This window comes from Chanos chanos, chromosome 6 (assembly GCF_902362185.1).
Source record: "Chanos chanos chromosome 6, fChaCha1.1, whole genome shotgun sequence".
In the NCBI taxonomy this organism is placed as follows: Eukaryota; Metazoa; Chordata; class Actinopteri; order Gonorynchiformes; family Chanidae; genus Chanos; species Chanos chanos.
In genome coordinates this window covers 17,553,182-17,572,172 of record NC_044500.1, presented here as the reverse complement: position 1 = coordinate 17,572,172, position 18,991 = coordinate 17,553,182, and the positions used below count along the sequence as shown (strand labels likewise).

Genomic DNA, 18,991 nt, shown 5'->3' with positions numbered 1-18,991 from the left:
TTCTGGTTGTAATGCAGTTTGTGATTGGGTTTCACTGGGGGTCGACGACCCTGTGTTTCACAGCCCGCCTCAGGCCAGCTTCAGCGTACTGACGGGGAACGGGGGCATGGTCACCATGGTTACAGGGTTAAGCACGGTCTGTCCGACCAGCTGGGGGTGATGGGCGACCACCTGAGCGCCCACGGCGGCCTGCTTGCCCACCATGGCCGCGGCCTGCTGGCTGGGCGCGGCGTTGCCGTTGACCTGGGTGGAGTGGGACAGCGTGTGGGCGAACTGGCTCATGACGGCGGGCTGCGTGACGGTAGACGTCTGGTAGATGGCGGGCAGGTGCGCCACGGGGTGCACGGTGATGTGCCCGATGGGCTGGGGCCCAGGGGCCAGCTGGACAGAGTTCGAGGTGGAGGGGGCGATGTGGGCGATGTGTTTGGAGCCCGCCTGGATGACGTGGTTGACCGCCTGGATGACCGAAGCGTGGGAGGCCGGGGCGGCGGCGTGCGCGATGACCGTGGGCTGGATGGTCGATGTGGTCACGATGTGCGTGTGGGTGGGGGGCAAAGCCTGGGGTGGTATGGGGGTAGAGGTGGGGATGGGGCCATTGGGGGTCTGTGCTGGGGTGGGGGTGTTGGTGGTGGTAACGGAGGGCGTGGACGTCAGGGTCGGGACCTGCTGGGCCGGCTGGGGCACAGGTTGCGGCTGTGGGGCTTTGTGGTGTGGGATGATATGCTGGGCCAGTATCGAACTGCTCGTCTGGGATTTCCTCAGCTCGGGCTGCAGGACGTGAGGCACTTTATGGTGTAAGGTACTGGGCATGGACGTCACGTTCTCCTCCTCCATGTCCTCATCTATGTTGTCTTCACCCTCTGAAGAAGCCACAAAAAGTCATTGAACCAAAAAACAAAAAACAAAAAAAAAATCTAAAAAAAAAAGCTCTACACACTGCATCAAAAACCCTTCGGTGTAGACTGTTGTAGCCGTTACCTGAGGCGGTGGAGGTGGAGGCCTGGTCGTCCTCTGGCTGGACCGTCTGACGGAGCACGCGGTCGATCTCCATCACGTCCATCCACTGGCTGAGTTCGTTCTTCAGCTCCGCCAGGCGCTGCTGGGTGGCGATTTTTTCCCGTGCTAGACGCTCCATCTCGTGCTCGAACTCTTTCTCTTTTCTTTTCAGAGTCTGCGGGAGGGACGATAGAAAGAACGAGTGAACGCTCCGCACGGTCAGAATAAACACTTTCCAGCCGTCCAGCTGACTGCACCTACACCTTTTACACCCATACCTTTTTTCACAGCTGATATGAAAAAGAAAACGCCTACACACACAATATTTCTCACTTGGATTTTGTTCTCTATAGTTATATCAACAGGGCAGTCAACACAGCTTGACATGGGACAATTAAGCCTCTATAACAGAGATAAAGGCAAGAGTATTGACGTCATTGCTGTCTGAAAAATAGGTTAGTGGACTAACATACAAGGTTAACACAACCCAGCAAATCACACAGCTCATGGGGTTAAATGTTTTTGTTTTTTTTTTTTTGCTTTGATAAATTCGAATGATATTTTGATATATTGAATGATATTTTATAAAACTGACGCATGAATTATCAGATTATCAACAGGACTTTGTCGGGCACTGGGCTGACAGACTGTTTCCAGCAGGATGTGTCCTGACATTGCTCTTACTGCGTTTTACACAATGCTTTTAAGTTACAGGTTTTCTGCTACTGACAGGGAGAAGAGAATCTGAGAAAGTTCAAGAGTAGAGCTGCCAAAACGTTGGTATGCGGTAGTATTTGAGTTTGTGTGGTTGACTGCGTGCGTGTGTGAATGATCTTTTCCTGATACAGGCTTTCTGCTTCCTCATGTGGGCCTCAGTGGACCCCTCCCACAGATCTGTTTGTGCTTTCTCAGAGCCCCCCCCCCACCGCACACACACACACACACACGCACGCACGCACACACACACCACACACACACACACGCAAACACACACTGTTCCGTGCACTGCCGACGGCAAGTCCCTCCCATTTCTGGGAAGATATTGCTTTACTTTCTGTGAGAGAGTACACAAGCTGTGGGCGTGTCACAGGGCAGAACTTTGTCAAAGGGAGCCCAGCCAATCAGAGACAGACATTTGGGCCAAAAGCACTGAGTCAGAATGCCTTGGGTACACTATTACAGAGCAGCAGGGAAAAAAAAAAAAAAAAAAGACTCAGACCATAAAAAGGTCCACCTCACAAGTCTATATAGAGGTTCTGGTTAAGAGTAACTTGACCCTCAAGAAATGGCAAAGTCCAATGAGTGAGCGAGAGAGAGAGAGAGAGAGAGAGAGAGAGAGAGAGAGAGACAGAGACAGAGAGAGAGAGAGAGACAGAGAGAGAGAGAGAGAGAGAGCGAGGGAAGGAGTTGTAGGAGGGCTGGCTGTATAAAGCACAGGGCTGGGTCTTGTTGACCCAGATTCTCTGCACTGTCAGCTGATGCCGAAACACCAGGTCCAGGCAGCAAGGACGAGGCAGCTCAGGCCTGTAAGAGGTTTGGGGTGGATGTATGGAGATTAGGACCGCCAGGTCTGTGCGCACATGGAGACAGACAGAGGGGAACTGGAGCCAAATAAAAAGTGAAACTCGTTGTTAGTGAGGGACACTCCTGAGTTTCGGACACACACACACACACTAAGAACCAGTTTCAACATTGCTGTCGTTGTCTCCCCTCTTCTTCTTTCTCCCTCTCTCTTTCAGACACACACAAACAAACGGAGGAGTGTGTTCACGTGGTGGTACAGGCTGTTCCGACCTTAAGCTATCACTGTAGATTACGACAGACACGTAAATCATTTTGAAAATAAACCACACCCTTAAAATCCCCCCCCCACGTGCCCAAGCCAACCGACCCACCCTTTCAAATCACACAGCACAGTACCTGTCTTTGAAAACAAACAGCCAGGAGAAACGATTACAGTCTCACACTACAGCCGTCTGTGGGGGAGCTTTGGACAGGATTGGACACACACCGTGTGGTCTGTGGTCCGTGACGGATACAGATGCCTGTCCACAGAGAACCCGAGACCACTTGGTCCTTACTCCGTTTACACTGTACTTGACTTAAATGACAATGGCTTTTATTACCACACAATCTTTCTTCACAAGTTAACAGCTAATCGTGTGTGAGAGAACAGTGTGCGTGACCTGCAAACACACGGTCGTATATGAGCGCGTGTGATGCAGTGAGAGGAAAGCCGCTCCTTTGACACATAAACCTTGTGCGGTGACTGAACGGCTGGTTGGGGCAGGCGCGCGCGCACACACACACACACACACACTCACACGTCTGGAGCTGACTGTGTCACTCGTCCTCTTCCCTCACCATGTGCTTGGCCAAAGCATGGGCCAACCAATCAGATCACGCCAAGAACCAGACCAGTCATCTGATCCAGAGAGGGGAAATAAAGAGAGCACAGAGAAAGTGAAAAAGACAAAGAGCAAAAGAGGGAGAGACACAAAGAAAGAAAAAGAGAGAGAGAGGGTGAACCAAAGGCTTATTCAGGCTTGGGGGAGCTTGTGTAGGAGGATGGAGAGAGAGAGTGAGAGAGAGAGAGAGAGAGAGAAAGTAAGAGAGAGAGGGAGAGATAACATGTCAGGGGAGCAGTTGGAGTCCCGCTCACCTTCCCCCTTGATGATTAACGACAAGCCCCCGAACCAATCAATATCCACGATGCTTCAGTTCGGGGTACGGCGTGCGCCGCCCCCTTGCCCCCCCCCCCACCCCTGTGCCGTCGGTGCCTTTGTCTCAGCAAATGAGATGCTGGGGTTCCCTGCTGTTGTCAAGGCAACAGCTGAAAACCACCACTGTTTCCTTGGCAACCAAATTCAGGAGAAGCGCCAGGCAGTAATGTGTAGGGGGTGAGCGGCAGAGCACTGCAATATAAAAGCCTGTTTAATAACGTGCTTCTTGGGCTCTCCTCATGTTCCAGTTAGAGCGCTTTGCTTTAGGTTTGCGTAACCATGGTGACAGAGCGTAGCAGCCAGGCCAGCTCCTGCAGTAGAGACCTGCCTTCATCAAACTCATTCAACCGAGTTTGAATCATGAATGAAATATTTTCTTCGCTCAACATTTTCTCCAGAAGCATTAAGACAAGCCGCTCTGATGATGATAATGGAGATCCTTTCACGCTGAAGAAAGGAAACGAAAAAAAAAAAAGAAACTTTTCTTTAGATATTTTAAAAGATGATTTTTATTTTTAAAACAGCCTGTTTTGTTGTTTTGACTGTCTGCTACAATTCTAACTTGAATCGAGTCGTGTTACTGTCTTCTTCAGGTTATTTTCCATCTGCCACGGAAAGAGACAGTTACACAAGAGTAGACTCTAGTCCTTTTACAAGAGAAACCCCTCCCCACACACACACACACTCCTTCACCACCCCCCATCCCTCACCCCCCAAAAGCAGGCGCATTCTTCCACGACCTGCCGGCCTGGACCCAGCCCAGCCCCCACTGCTGCGAGTGTTTGTGTTTGTGTGTGTGTGGTGTGTGCGCGCGCTGACAGCTCCACTCTGGGCTAAGAGCTGCAGCTCAGCTCCACAGAGACACAGCTGTGCATGCCTGCCAATATTAGTCCTAGACACGCAGGACAACGTGCTCTACAAACGCTAAAACTCTGTGACCTCGCTTGCAGTGGTGGGACGGGACCACAGCCACAGCGGCTGTCCCCACACCCTTTCGGCATTCGCTGGGCTCGGCCGAACCGCGTTCTGTCCTGCCGCGACGGCTCGGTCCGCGGCTCTGGAGAAGCGGAGACGTTTAGAATGAGTAAAAATACCGTCAGAAGCCAAGAATGCGCTTATGAAAACAGCCGTCATAGTAACGGACCTGACTCATAGTCCTGTGACCTGCTTTAAGCAGCACAATGTGTCTCTTTGTTGTTGTGGAGAGCGTTTAAAACACAAAGCTCTTTAAAACAAACAAAACAACAACAACAAAAAAAACGGTGGTGCACTGGGGGCAAAAAAAAAAGAAACAAAAAAAAAAAAAAAAAAAAAAAAAGAAAGAAAGAAAAGAAGATGAGAGGAGAGTGGTTTCAATTAGCTTTGCTAGCACTGTCTTCTCCTCACACGCACAGCACGAGTTCCAAACCTCCCCTCCCAAACCCCCCACCTCCCTCCTTCACCTCACACGGCTCCTGCCTCCTTCCCGTTTTCAGCTTTGGCTTCTGGCCCCGCCCCTGAGTGACATATGTGTGTGGGAGCGAATGTGTGTGTGTGTGTGTGTGTGTGTGTGTGTAAGTAGAGCAGGTCGGAGCTGATTAGACGGTGTGTGTCTGTGTGTGGAAGGTAAACAAGGCTTTAGCTTCATCACATGCAATGCGAGTGCAGAGCACATGGCAACGCTGCACGAGAGAGGAGGGGGCAGGGAAGAGAGGAGTAGAAAGAGGAGGGAGAAGGGAAGGGGCAGTAGGGAGGAGAGTATGTGTGTGTATGTGTGTGTGTGTGTGTGTGTGCGCATGCGCGCAGGACCCACTGACTCAGTTCTGCAGCACTGTCAATGCGACCGCATTGTGCGCACACACACACACAGACAGACACACACAAACGCACACAGACACACGCGCACACAGACACACACACGCTCCTCCTCCTTCTCTCAAAGCATGCCCTGCTCCGGAGACGTGTCTCATGACTTGAGTTTGCCGCGTTTGGTGACCTGTCTACTCTCCGTGGCTGTAAACCAAGACCTCACGTGGCATCTGGTTTCTCCACAGTGAACTGAGAACTCTTTGCAGGTTAATATATTAAAAAAAAAAAAAAAAAAATTTTTGTGATTTTCTGTCACCCAGTGCCGTTAGATCAGATCTGGGTTCGGTGCGTGGTCTTAGCTAATTTTTTAAGATAACATCAGTTACCCTAATTACAATAGCTCTATGGCTGTTAGTATTTAAATGGTAGAGAGTGCACTCAAATAAAACCCCAGACAACCATTACGAGCTCCCCAGCAAAAGACGGAGACACAATTACCGCCTGGGCTGACCGAAAATGGTAGCGCAGCGAAAGAAAGAAAGGAAAAAAAAAAAAAAAACACTATTCAAAATCTCTTTTGAGCCCCACATCTGAGCCACTGTTCAAGTCGAGGGCCCTTGCTGTAGAGAAGGATCCAGAAAAAAGCAATTTGCGGATGGATGCGGCGAGCAAGCTGATGGCACAAGTCTTGTTGTCAATTAACGAAAGTGACCGGAGAGAGAACAAACAACAACAACGCTTTTCACCTTCTGAGAAAAGACAGACAGCTAAGCCTGAACCAGCGAACTGGCATTTCGCTCTTAACACCTACACACAGGATAGAAGCACAGGGAGTCCTTTTTTTTTTTTTTTTAATCTGTTGATAAACCTGAGTAGATTACACCCATCTGTGACCTCGTTTGAGCTAGAAATAAGATCCTGCCCTTTTTTCTAAAATAACTGTCATTCCCTAGTGGAAGATGTTCAGGATCGTGACGAACAAACAGATGTTTAAATGTCAGGAAGGATGTCATCCTCGATAAAGGGACAGGGTCGCGTGGTTCTGGAGCCTGTGGGGCGTTTGACCGAGTGACCCACTTCAACCTGACCCCTCTACCGACCCCCTCCTCCCACCGACACCGGCTCACAAAGAGAGAGAAAAACACCTGAGAAAAACTCATCAACCCCACAGAATAGCAAAGTGGATACTCATTCTTTACAAAACATTTCTCTAAAATGAGACTCTATTCCTTTCCACAAAACTGGCTTCCTTTTTAAAAGAATGGTGGAGAAACATGTTAGCAATTTAGAGAGCTGCAGGTTTAAAACTAAAATCAAAGTTTAAAAAAAGTAGTCTGATTGTTCTGAAATGTAGCTTTTATTGAAGGAAAAACACAGTCAAGGAGAAAAACATGAATGCAATTTAACAGTATAGTTCTCTCTGCCAACCACCGAAAAGGATTAATAGCTCTTTCATTTAAGGAAAAAGACGGCCACTGTTCAAAATGCTACCATCAAAACGACAATAAATATATATATATTTATATGTTTGTAAACCTCTCCATTACCAAAATAACCAAAATCAAGGTCAATTATTTTTAAAGTATTTAACCTCGGATTCTGAAGGAAGCTCATGTAATTACGCATTTGTTAGTTAGCAGGATGTACTTTGGGGAGTACGTGTGTATTTATAACCACTGACAAAACAAGTTCTGCAGGCTTTAACATAGAGTAGCGCCCACAAAACAAGCTAAGAGGTTTTGTTTTTTTTGTGTTGTTGTTTTTTTTTGGTAGCTGGGCGTCTGGCGTGGGGCCGGGGCTGAAGCGCGAGGCTGCGTGCGACACTAGCCGTAACGGCGGCAGCTTGTGCTGTACTCCGTGAGCTCTTGTTTAGGCAGGGGGGGAGCCTGCACGGGGGGGTGACGTCACGCGGCTCTGACTAGCCATGTGCTCGCTGCTCATGTGGCCAGGAAGACCAGAACGAGGCAGGAACAGAGAACAGAGCTTGGGAAAGAGAGAGGGAGGGAGGGAGGGAGGGAGAGGAAAAGGAGGAGGCCGAATAAGAGGAGGAGCCGTTGCACTCTGGCAGACAGTGTTCCATTAGAAGTTCCAGTAGAAGAAGAGTTTCTATCGCTATCACTATTCTGTCACAAGTCATCACGGATGAGTCACGTTCTAATGGTGTAACCAAAACAACAAAAAAAAACAATTAAATTAAATTCCTCAGAGTGGAAAAAAGACAACATTACACATCTGTGGTGTTTCAAACTACCATCTGCTCTTAGCATCAACAGATGAGTCAAATAAAAAAAAAGACAGAAGAAGGGAAATAAAGAAAGAAAGAAAGAAAGAAAGCGTAAGAGAGCTGTGTTGCAACAAGTTCCCGTTCTAGATAATCTTTAACTTCTGAGAAACTGCCAAAAACGAAACAAGGAAGTCAAACTGCTCTCTCTCTGTCTCTCTCTGCGTCAGTCACGACATACCACATTATAACACTCTGTGAGAGTGGGAGACGCTGATAAGACAGCATTAACGATTAGCATGGTACACTTGACCTGAAGAAACAGAGACCGCATGCAAGATGTGTCACAGATGGCGCTGAGAGATGAGAGTCGGGGAAACACATAAATGAATAAAATGAAAGGTAATCCTATTGTCCAATCCTCTTATTCATCCTTTGGAAGGGTCATGGTGCAGGTGGAGGGGAGGGTGGGGTTGGGGGGGGTGAGAGAAGAGGAGCACATGCTGGGCAAGACGCGTGGAGGTGAAACCCGCATGCCTGAACCGCCCCTGTTCAGGAGACAGGGAACACACACTGTGCTGCTTTTTCCCCTCAGCTCCGTCACAACATCAACACAGCAACAACACGCCGCTAACAATTACCACAGAGACCCTGTGACCCAACCCTGCGAACAACACAGCAACTTGGTTCAGGGAGCAAAGAGAGAGAGGGGCGGGGGGGGGGGGAGACAGGACACAGAGAAAGAGAGAGAGAGAGAGAGATAGAAAGAGAGAGAAAGAGAGAGGGGGGGGGAGACACAGAGAGAGAGAGAGAGAGAGAGCGCGAGAGAGACACAGAGAGAGAGAGAGAGAGAGACACACAGAGAGAGAGAGAGAGAGAGAGAGCGAGAGAGACACAGAGAGAGAGAGACACACAGAGAGAGAGACACACAGAGAGAGAGAGAGAGAGAGAGAGAGAGGGGGGCTGTACTCTGTGTGGAGTTGGAAACAACTCAAATTACCCCTTTTCAGTTTTGCCATTTCTACCATCAATGCTAAGACAGAGAAGCCATGTAGTGGCTCGCATTAGTCAACAACAACTATCATTTACCAGATAAAACCTTGTGTGGTATGGCTTTTCTACTCATGAAACGTGAAACTCCAGTATTATTGTCATGCTAAGTATCCTGATACATGAGATAACTTTGTCAGAAATATATTTAAAAGAATAAAAAAATAAATGCATTCTGTGGAGCCCATACAAGATATTGGCCAAAAACTCAGACCCCTATTCCGCTCCAGAGTAGAACACAAAGCATGCTGTCCCGCTACCTCATTGTTTTGGCTGCTGTTTCCATGACGCCATTATGACATATTTTGAGGAACAGGCGCTTTAAATACACACGAGAGCCTACGGGAGCCAGAGGGGGAGCCTGACACGCTAGCATGCCGACTCGTGTCAGTCAGCCAGTAGGTTACGACACACTGACAGCCTGTCGTTTAATCGCAGAGGGAAGACGAAGAGGGGGAGTGAGTGAGGAGAAGGGGGGGGGGCAGAAGATCCAATGACACGAGCCCTTTACCCACAGTGCCCTCCTTAACCGCACCGCCATGGCTGCACGTCTCACAGGAACGTCAAGCAGCTCGTCTGGATAAGATCTTCCTATCCCTTTGCTTTTTTTTTTTTCCTCCCTCCCCCTCCTCCCTTTTCTCTCCCACTCCCCCTCCTCCTCCTCCTCTTAACACAGCTCCTCCCACTAAGTGCCTGCCAAAGGGGACGGGATGTACGCTTGGTTCGTGTAGGTAAATCAAGACTCTTGGTTTGCTGGAGTCAAAAGTGGTCAATGTTTTTTTTTTTCCCCTCTTGCTTTCTTGATATTTTTGAAGCACTGACATCATTCAAAACGCCATTATACTCCAAATCTGTGGCTGAGACCAGCTGCCGGGCCAGTTTAAATTCATAAAATTCATTTTCACATTCTGTATCTTCAGAGCCTCAGGATTCAAGCAGCTGCAGTGTCAAAGTGAGAGCTGGAGATATCCGCTCATCAGCTGGTGACTCATCTAGTCCCAACAACCGGTGTGTCGACAACCTCTGAACCACACACACACACACACACCGTCTGTTATGGCAAAGCCCAATTCCGCTCAAAACACACCCAACACTCCTTACTCAACCTCACTCACCAATGTCAGGTTGGGTAAGCGCGAACTAGGTGACACACCGCATCAAACAAGAATGACAAACGCAGTCTGGTTTTGCACTGACAATTCAGTGCATCTGCACCAGTCCACAGAGACCACAGCAGAAGACCTGCTTCAGTTCCAAAGAACGAAGCAGTGAATGTTCATAGAGGCTGCCTTGTATTAGTGAAGGACACAGAGCAGCTGAGGTGGGGAAAGACTAAGGAGCAGTAGTTTCATACCTGAATGTATCTCAGGGCACTTCTCAGCACGCTCAGATTGGAGGTCTTCTTTTCGTCCACGTTGGGGATGTTTTTTTTCAGGGTCTCAAAGCACTCCTTTAAGTGTGCTCGTCTGAGGAAGAGGAGGAGGAAGAGGGAACAGAAGGTTACATCAGAGGTCAAGTATGAGCCGACCCACATCTGTTACATTAATATAGAGTCTCAGGGGTGGGGGGGTGGGGGGGGGGCTCTTTGTGGAAATGAACAGAGGCAGATTTTCACTCACCTGTTTTTTTCCAGCTTGTTGTGTACTTCTCTTGTCCCTGCCCTGGAAAGGAGACAAAATATAGAAACTCAAAAATCTTGCCATCAAGGTTGGGGAAAACATAAAATTACAACAAATTGGTTCCATGCACAAGCACTGACCAACGTCGTGTTCAAAACAGGCATCATTTCTCACTTAAACTTAACACAGTAGGTTTCCTGAACGCTTGACTTACCCTCCAGGTCTTTTCTTGCCATCGATGTGGCGGTGGTCTTCGGGGGGGCTGGCTCTGGACTGGATGGGGCTGGGCTGTGCTGATGGGGGGCCCGGCTGTGGTAGCAGAGCATGCTGGGAAGCCGTTACGATGGAGCCTTGGTACGGCTGCAGCAGCTGGGGCTGAGTCTGTTTGATGTTGGGCGGCTGAGTCAGGGATGTGGGTTCAGCCTTCACCTGAGAGGAAACGAGGGCACGCTGGTGGGGCGCCGGCTGAGACGGGGGCGAGTGGGCGTCTTTTCGGCTGGGGGGCGCCAGGCGGGGAGCGACCGGAGGGCTGAGCGCGGCGGCGGGGGCCGGGGGTATGGCCGAAGGATTGGAGGACACCACGGGGATGGGTATCACTGTTATGGGCACGGAAGATGGCGGAGGAGGTAGAGGAGGCGGGGCGGGCGGGGCGTGGCGACGCTCTGGACCCGCCTCCTCCGTCCAGGTGATGTGATTCATCCGGACGGGCTGCGCGCGGGAAGCGGCTGCGGCTCTCTGTTGTTCAGCCTCGTGCTGAAGGCGCATTTTCTCCCGCAGTTCATTCTCCTCTGTGAAGAGGAGACCAACAGTTACAGAGGAAAGAAGTTACGAAAACCTTACGCCTGCTCTCTCTACCCCGCAGTATAAAACAAATATTTGTACACAGGCAACCAATTAGAGGACATGGTTATGCTTGAGAATGTCAGCACCATGTGGAAGGCATGGGGAGGGGAGAGAGAGAGAGAGAGAGAGAGAGAGAGAGAGAGGAACAGGATGCCAGAAAAAGAAATACTGTGCGGCCTGCTGCCTCTGCTGCTGCATGACCTTTGACCTCTGCTGACGACACGATGCATGTGGGGGAGTCTATGAAGCCACAAATCAATGTAAGTCAACAAACAGGAAGAAACAGTCTGCCTCTGCAGCATATTTAAAAAAAAAGGCTTTCACTCTCACAGAAAACAAAACAAAACAAAACAAACAAAAAAACCCCAAACCAAAACAAACAAGCAAACAAACAAAAAGGGCTCTGTGTTAGAGCACATCGTGTACAGCCTCCTGGGTACAGTTACCTAGTGCTTAAAAGGAAATACGATGCAAGCCGCCCCCCCCCCCCCTTCTCCAGGGATATTCCAACAAGGTCTTACAACACACGAATGCCCAGGTGGGCGGGGGCGCAGTAGTCCGGCCCCTGCTTGAGCCTGTGCCAAGGCTTATGAGTCAATGAATAATGCACTCAGCCCCACACTTCAGATCAGCTGGGCCAGCCACCGTTGTTCAGGGAGTTTCATTTTCATCTCTCACACAGCGCAACCGCGACACAGTCGATTAACAAACAGTTATAAAACTCCATTCTACGGACACCCCCCAAAAAAATCAAACAAACAAAACAGCAACAAAAACCGTTCAAATAATCTGCCTACCTGTGACATTTTTTTCCACTGCCACATCAAGAACATTCCAGAGGAGTTTTGGTAAATATACACTATGCAAGAAATCTTTTATTTCTTTAAATTTAAATGCAAAAAAAAATCTTATTTATGTACTTATATATATTACTAATATAAGCTGTTGTATTCTGTTGTATTTATCATCTTCTACAATGAGCTAAGCTGTATTTGCGTCAAGATTATCACATTTTATTCCATCATATATGTGTCAACGTGCTGGAACTCAAATGGATAAGATGTTAGCTCTTTGTTCAGGTATAGGGCGGCAATTATCCGGGTCTCAACATTCTCGGAAAAGTTCTTTTCCGCTGCTGGTACACTTAATCCAAGTCATGTTATAGCACGGAGGAACTGGTCCAGAACGGATTCTGTGCTTCTCGAGTATTGTGGGATCTATAATTCCTTTTTTAAGCCCCTTATTTTGGCACTTACAAGGATATGCTGTATATTTTGTGGCGGATAAGCAAGCCTACCAGTTTAGCTTCCGAATACAACTCAAGGAAAGCAACATTTAAGCGCGAACGTAAAGAGAAACGGCCTATGCTGTACAGCACAACAACCACCAATGCTATCACATGATCCATATATACCACAGATAAAGAACAACACTGTTTAAATGGGAGTGTATGGAACGCATGTAAATTACAGTGGAAGAAATGCTACAGCTGTGTAATACGATATAGCTGACGGTAGAAGTAACGTCCAAATAGAAGAAAATCGTGTTTGCACAAAGGATAATGTGATGACTGAGAGGGGTGTATACCAAGTGTACGAGCAACAGGACCTCAACCAATCACAGTGCAAAGTCACCACCTCCCCAAACTTGACACCAAAGAGCTAAACAGAGCAAGCTTCCTGCTACTGCTCAATAGACGATGGGAGCATGCAAGTCCAGTTACTATGGAAACAATCATGTCAGAGCTTCAAAACACGGAAAATCTTCTGTAGTCAGTTTAAAAGGCATGTCCATTAATATCTCAAATCAAAATAGATAACAAAAACCTTACATAATTAAAAAATTCAAAGTTATGCTCATACCCCATGAAATTAAGGCCAGTCCATATTGTATTACCAGATCTGTGAAGGAAAATGTGAGTAATATAACGTTTATACGAGGCACACTTTACTGTTCCAAAAACCACAGGCTTTCTCTACTCACATATGAATGAGAAATCTTAAACTCTGATGTCAAAGGCATTGTGTCAAAAGCCCACGTGCAGAGCTGCCGCGCTTTCGGGAAAAGACCAAGCTTGTCACTAACATCGGAATCCACTGCACAAAAAAACAAACTGCCAGCAGTAACAACGTTAATAGTTAACATGACTATCATATGCAATCACACACGCACGCGCTGTGCAGAGGTCTTCTGTGGCACTTGTGTTTGGGCAGAGAAAGCGGAGGAGCTTTCGCATGTCAAACAAGTAGCAGATGCCACACATCAGAGAGCGTAAAACAGCTCAACGCTTTTCAGCAAAGCGCAATGTTCAGCACCTTCCACACTAGCCTCAGCGGCCAGGTTTATTCATGAAAGAAAACTTCCAATTAGCTGCTGATTCATCAAACTATACAAGCATCGCTACTGCTTCCGGAAGACACTTGCTCATCTAAGGAATTCAAGAGTAAAAAAAAATCAGAAGCAAAGTTCACACAAGCTGTGACAATAGGCCAGAGTTCACCCCATAAAATGCTAGATCAGTGTTCATGTGGAGAAGTCACATGGACAGGACTCAAAGTCGACTTCCCCCAAAGTGTAAAACAGAGACACGGAGACACTCTCCGGAGATCATTAGGGTCACTATGTGCACAACATTCAGATTAAATGATTTCTCTCAAAATAACTGTCGTACTGTTTTAAAGACTGGAGTTACTACCAACTGTGCGAACTTACAGCACATCACCATCGCTACTTAAAGCTTGATTTACTTGGAATTGTCTAACATCTGAAGTTTTTCAAGCCCACTTTGCCCTGCTATGAGTAAACCTTGCATTTAAATGCATTAGCAGAGTCAATACTAGCCAGAAACCTGTTCTAGAAACGTGTGCGTTGCAGGGCGTGGCAATCTGGTTGTTTCAGAATGGTGAACGTTAACAGATTCGGCCGACGCGAGGGACTTTGCAACTGCCGGTCAGGTCACCAAGAACGCATACTAAATCTTCACTTGTTTTTGAAGTCGTTAGGCAGTAGCTGCTGTGCAAATTAAAGCAGTTTCAGGAAAACCACAAAATGGTATTTTGCAGAACATATACCTAACGATGCTGAATAAGAGCAAACACCGAGCCTGTAGTTAAATTAACACTTTATTTTACAACTGCGTAGTAATGCGCATGTTATATAACTTAAGGTCTGTTCGGAAAAGTGGGGGTTTACTGCCCTACTTTCTCGTTATGACCGCTCCACTCCTCGGTTTAGTAGGAGTGTCTGGCGTGCACATGGCAAAAGGGGAGGGCTTTGCCCACGCGGTTTCAGATAGTGGGCGTGACTAACATTGACACGTCACCAACAGACAGACAGGAATGTACCGATTAGCGCGCCAGCCGAGAACGCAGTCAGTGGAGCACGCATGGAGATTTAAAAAAAAAAAAAAATCACACACGCGATCGTTCAATATTCAAATTATTGTTTATTTCTGTGTGTTCCAGCAGCCCGAAGTGCGAAAAAATGCTTTCCTACACTAACTGAGGCTAAAAAGAGAAGCAAATGTAAGGCGCGTAACGTGATACCCCGGCAATGTCATGTCATTATGTAAAGCGCAACTGGCACTCAACACGTACTAGTAGCCACCGCCCTTAGAAGCAGGTATGTTTGTTTAAATCGACATCCTTGGTACGCGATATGTAAAAGGCCTATGCATATATCTGATAATAGGTACAATTACTGTTCATAGCATGCATTGCACATGATCATAATACAGACTGTAAAAAATTCTTAAAGTAGGCTACTAATCCTTCCTATTTGGGGAAGCTGACGTTATTTGCAACAATGAGAAGTATCATCTTAATCAAAACAAATTAAGTTGCTGGCAATGGAAAACCTTGTTTGCATCACGGGTTTTTCAGACTTTGGCTTAACCGATTTAGATGAAAATTACCTTCAAAGCCATAAGTACGTACAAATCAGATTACAAACACGAAATTAGTGTATTGGACTGGGTTACCCGTCCGCAGTGTTAATTAACTGCCTGTCCACTTTCAACACCCCGAAAACGCCTCCATATTTACCCCCCAAATTGACCCAGCCAATTCACTAGTCCATTGCAAGACCCTTTCGACCTGTGGCAAATATAACACCCCCACAGTTCCATATCTTACCACGTGCTTTCTGTTGTTGCTGGGCTTGTAATTCCAAAAACTTGGCTGCCTCTAATAGTGTCTCGATGCTCATGTCTTGGCCGTAATAGTCTGAGTCCCACTACGAATAATCGAAAGGGTTCGCTTCGGGGATACTTCAGATAATCCCTCGGGATCCACTGTTCGCGGTTGTAAAACAATAGATATACGTAATTGGACCCCCTTGTAGGAGCTCTTCCACACACGTAGAGGAGTCGCAACAAGATGGCGGTGTGTGAACATCAGTCAACATCGAGGCGCAGAGCAGACCGTTAAAGTCCGCCCATCGATTCTAACTCCTCCCACATTTACCGGGTTTCCGTAAACCACGGAAAAGATTCTCCTTGTAAACTGTAAAAAGACGTAAATATTTCCCATTTTTTCTGATGCTTTACTGCGCAAAGTTAAACGAAAGTTTATGTAACTGTGTACCCCATTCATATCGGGAAATAAAATCAATAGAGAGAAAGAGAAAAGACAGAGAGTGCTTTGGAGTCATTTCCGTGTTTTTTATGCTGCCGCTCCACACAACAGCCGAGTATTTGATTAATAAACAGTGACACCGAACAGCCAATCAGAAAAAGAACAACAAGGCATGGTGTCTACACACATGGGCATCATCGGGTCCGTTTGTTTTGCTCAGTGGCGCAACCCGGTGGTTTAAAAGCTGAGCAGAATATGTTCTTTGTCGACGTAAGCTCCCCAGCCGAACTAGAACGCGGCTTGTTGCGGTGAAATATGTCGCGTCTCCTGAAACCTGCAACACCACCAAATGCAAATTCCGAGTTCGTCTCATTTTGTGCAGTAACCTTGGATAGTGAGAGCTGCACTGATAATCAGATACTACAGCATTTCGCTGAAATCCCTTAAAACCGACTCCAGTCATAACTGTGAATGGGTGTGACTTGGGTGTATTATTGTGAATGTATTATGTTTAAGATGAGTATAAATTCTATAGACTAAGATCAGCCCTCTAGGATGTCGTGACAACGGAGAAGAAACAAAATCCCGCAAACATCCACTGTGACCTACAGTCGTCAACGTGGTGGAGGGCGTTACATGCAAACTGTTATCGATCGTCGAGGTTTTCTGTTAAAGGGGACATACACTGTTGGCTGCGTGTTTCGCCGACATCCAAGTTACATTCTGAAGTGGTTCTGACATGCAAAACAAGACTTTAATAACCGCATAATTATTTTAACATTTAGGAGAGCGTAATCTGACCACAGGGCGGCAAAATCAGCAGATGTTCCGAGTTTAGGCTATCGCGAACTGCGTGTGTCACAAGATCATTGCCAACTTAACGGACTGATCTTGATATCTTACACCAGTTTTCGACGTTAATTTGCAACAGCACTCAAGGTATTAGGCGCTGTGTTGCTAATTTAAAGTGATCTTTGGGTTGTGAAAAATATATGCCTCATATTAACGAACCTGCTAATTTACGGGACAAACGAATTCTGAACATTTTGTCCAAAGTCTGACAGTGTGTTTTGATGAAATAGTCATGTTGCAGTGAAGGCCAACTTAAATTACCGAGATTCAGTCAAAGCGAGAACCTTTGCCTGGTTGCTGTAATGCATGAGTTGAGTCAATAAATAGGATGATCACGTGACGGTATCCATGGAAACACGGTGACATGGCGTGCTGTAGGACAGCGGGGAGTCTGAGAAGGAGGAATAAAGATAGAATGAGAGGGAGACTGGCCAAACACTTGCAACCTGTTGGCATGTACTGCACCTCATGGCAACTAACCCTGTTTGAAGACCGCGTAATACCTTCGACCCTTCGCTTGACTGTGCTGCACATTAAGTCACTTATGTCGTTAAACAAGATCACATACAACTTATACCATCCGTATACTGCCAAAACGACAAAACTTCATTTATTACATTCTAAAGGTGCTTTAAGTGGGGTTGTCCAGTCGCTCATTTTTGAACCCTCAGAAAATTCAGTCTTATATTTTATAGTGAATATACAGTATATTATTTATAGTTGAGCTGGATGAGAGGTCGTTTTGCAGTGGTGTCTTGCTTATATATATATATGATGTTTGTGCCTTTCGCTTCACATCCATTGTCATGCTGAACTGTGACTCAGGAAGGGTCTGCTAAGTCAGCGCTGTAGAAAAAGCTGAGATGGCTTTTCTGCGCGCTGAACAAGCATGGCATTTAAGATCGATGTTTCAAAACATGTTTAAATGTAATATTATTTGCGCTATGATTTTGTGTAGATAACTTTCTCCAACCACCTCGAAATTCGCTGTAACAGTTTAGTCTTGTATCGCGTTAAATTGATCCGTTTCTCTGTAGATTATTTAAAATGTAAGTTTCTCCCTCTACTGTTTACGTTACAGATACTTTTAAAGTGGAAGAGAAAATGCCACATTTTCATAAGCGATACTCACACACATGAACTAATACGGACCCATAAACACGTAATCATATGTGTAAGCAAAACAGCAAACCAGTCTGCTTTCTCACTGTCACATGTCCGTCACATGCACTGGGAATAGTAAGGAGGGCCGGGTTAAATTCTCAAAACTGTCTTTCAGGCATCAGACCCAAGTAGGCGGCGCAACCCAGGAAGAAAAGACACCATGTGATGAAGTGCACACAATACACCAGGGACTAAAAAAGTGACTGGCCTGGCTTCCTGTTATGTAGTCCGGTTCCGTGCAGGAGGTCTGGGTACTGACTCAAACTTCCCGTCCCTGGGCTCTTAAAAGGGCATTCTAGGCACAGGAAATAGACAGGCAACTCTGTTCTTGGTTCTGTGTTATTTGTAGATTTCTATGTTAGTGTGTATATGACTGTGTATGTAAGGGAAGGCGACGAATTAGGAGCTGGAAGTGTTTGAGAAAAAATCAACATCATAAAAATAAAATTAGTTCTGATATAGATCTTTACATTTTGTTTTTTCCCTCTTGTGGAACAGTCATTTCCTCAAACTGTCTGCAACAACTGGACATGATATATTAAGAATAAAACTTTTCATGAGTCTGTAGGCATGAGAAAGCCTTAGGGCTAGGTTAGTAATATCTGACCAAACTCCACAGGGACACAGAGAGCCAGGTGAAATGTTTGGGCCAACTATGTCCTAAATCCATACTTTTGAATTATAACAGCTATTTTATACATAACCATTCATATAAACAGTTTTATTTGTTTGGATGACATTATCTTGGGTCTTGATTAAAAAAAAAAAGATAATCTTGGGTCGATGGCGTTAAATTCATTCTGTCTCTTGCACGGTTTTAAGCATGCCCCCTTGTGGCAGATTGGGAAGGTGAGTGCTGTCTCCATATTCACTCACTCACTCACTCACTCATTATCTAAGCCACTTATCCTAATTAGGGTCACGGGGGTGCTGGAGCCTATCCCAGCATTCATTGGGCAAAAGGAAAGACCCTAGACAGCTCGCCAGTCAATCGCAGCCTATCCATTAATGTTTGCTGAAAACATGACTGAATCCTACGAGCCGATAATAAACTATACAATCAAAGATTTCACTGAACTGTAAATAAAATAACAGCTCAGTATTATTATATTGTGACAACATTTTGAACAGTATTTCAGTGAACCTTACAGAGACTCTCCT

General features: G+C 46.5%; 1 protein-coding gene across 1 annotated transcript; it reads right to left on the bottom strand.

The window, feature by feature from the left end:
• On the bottom strand, positions 1-15,568 carry mnta (MAX network transcriptional repressor a). The gene is made up of 6 exons (XM_030777083.1): positions 15,374-15,568; positions 10,612-11,185; positions 10,398-10,439; positions 10,133-10,244; positions 979-1,171; positions 1-860 (listed from the first exon to the last, which is right to left on the bottom strand). The coding sequence occupies exons 1-6, from the start codon at positions 15,444-15,446 to the stop codon at positions 70-72; spliced, it is 1,785 nt and encodes a 594-aa protein (XP_030632943.1). The 5' UTR covers positions 15,447-15,568; the 3' UTR covers positions 1-69.
• Between the last annotated feature and the right edge of the window lie 3,423 nt (positions 15,569-18,991).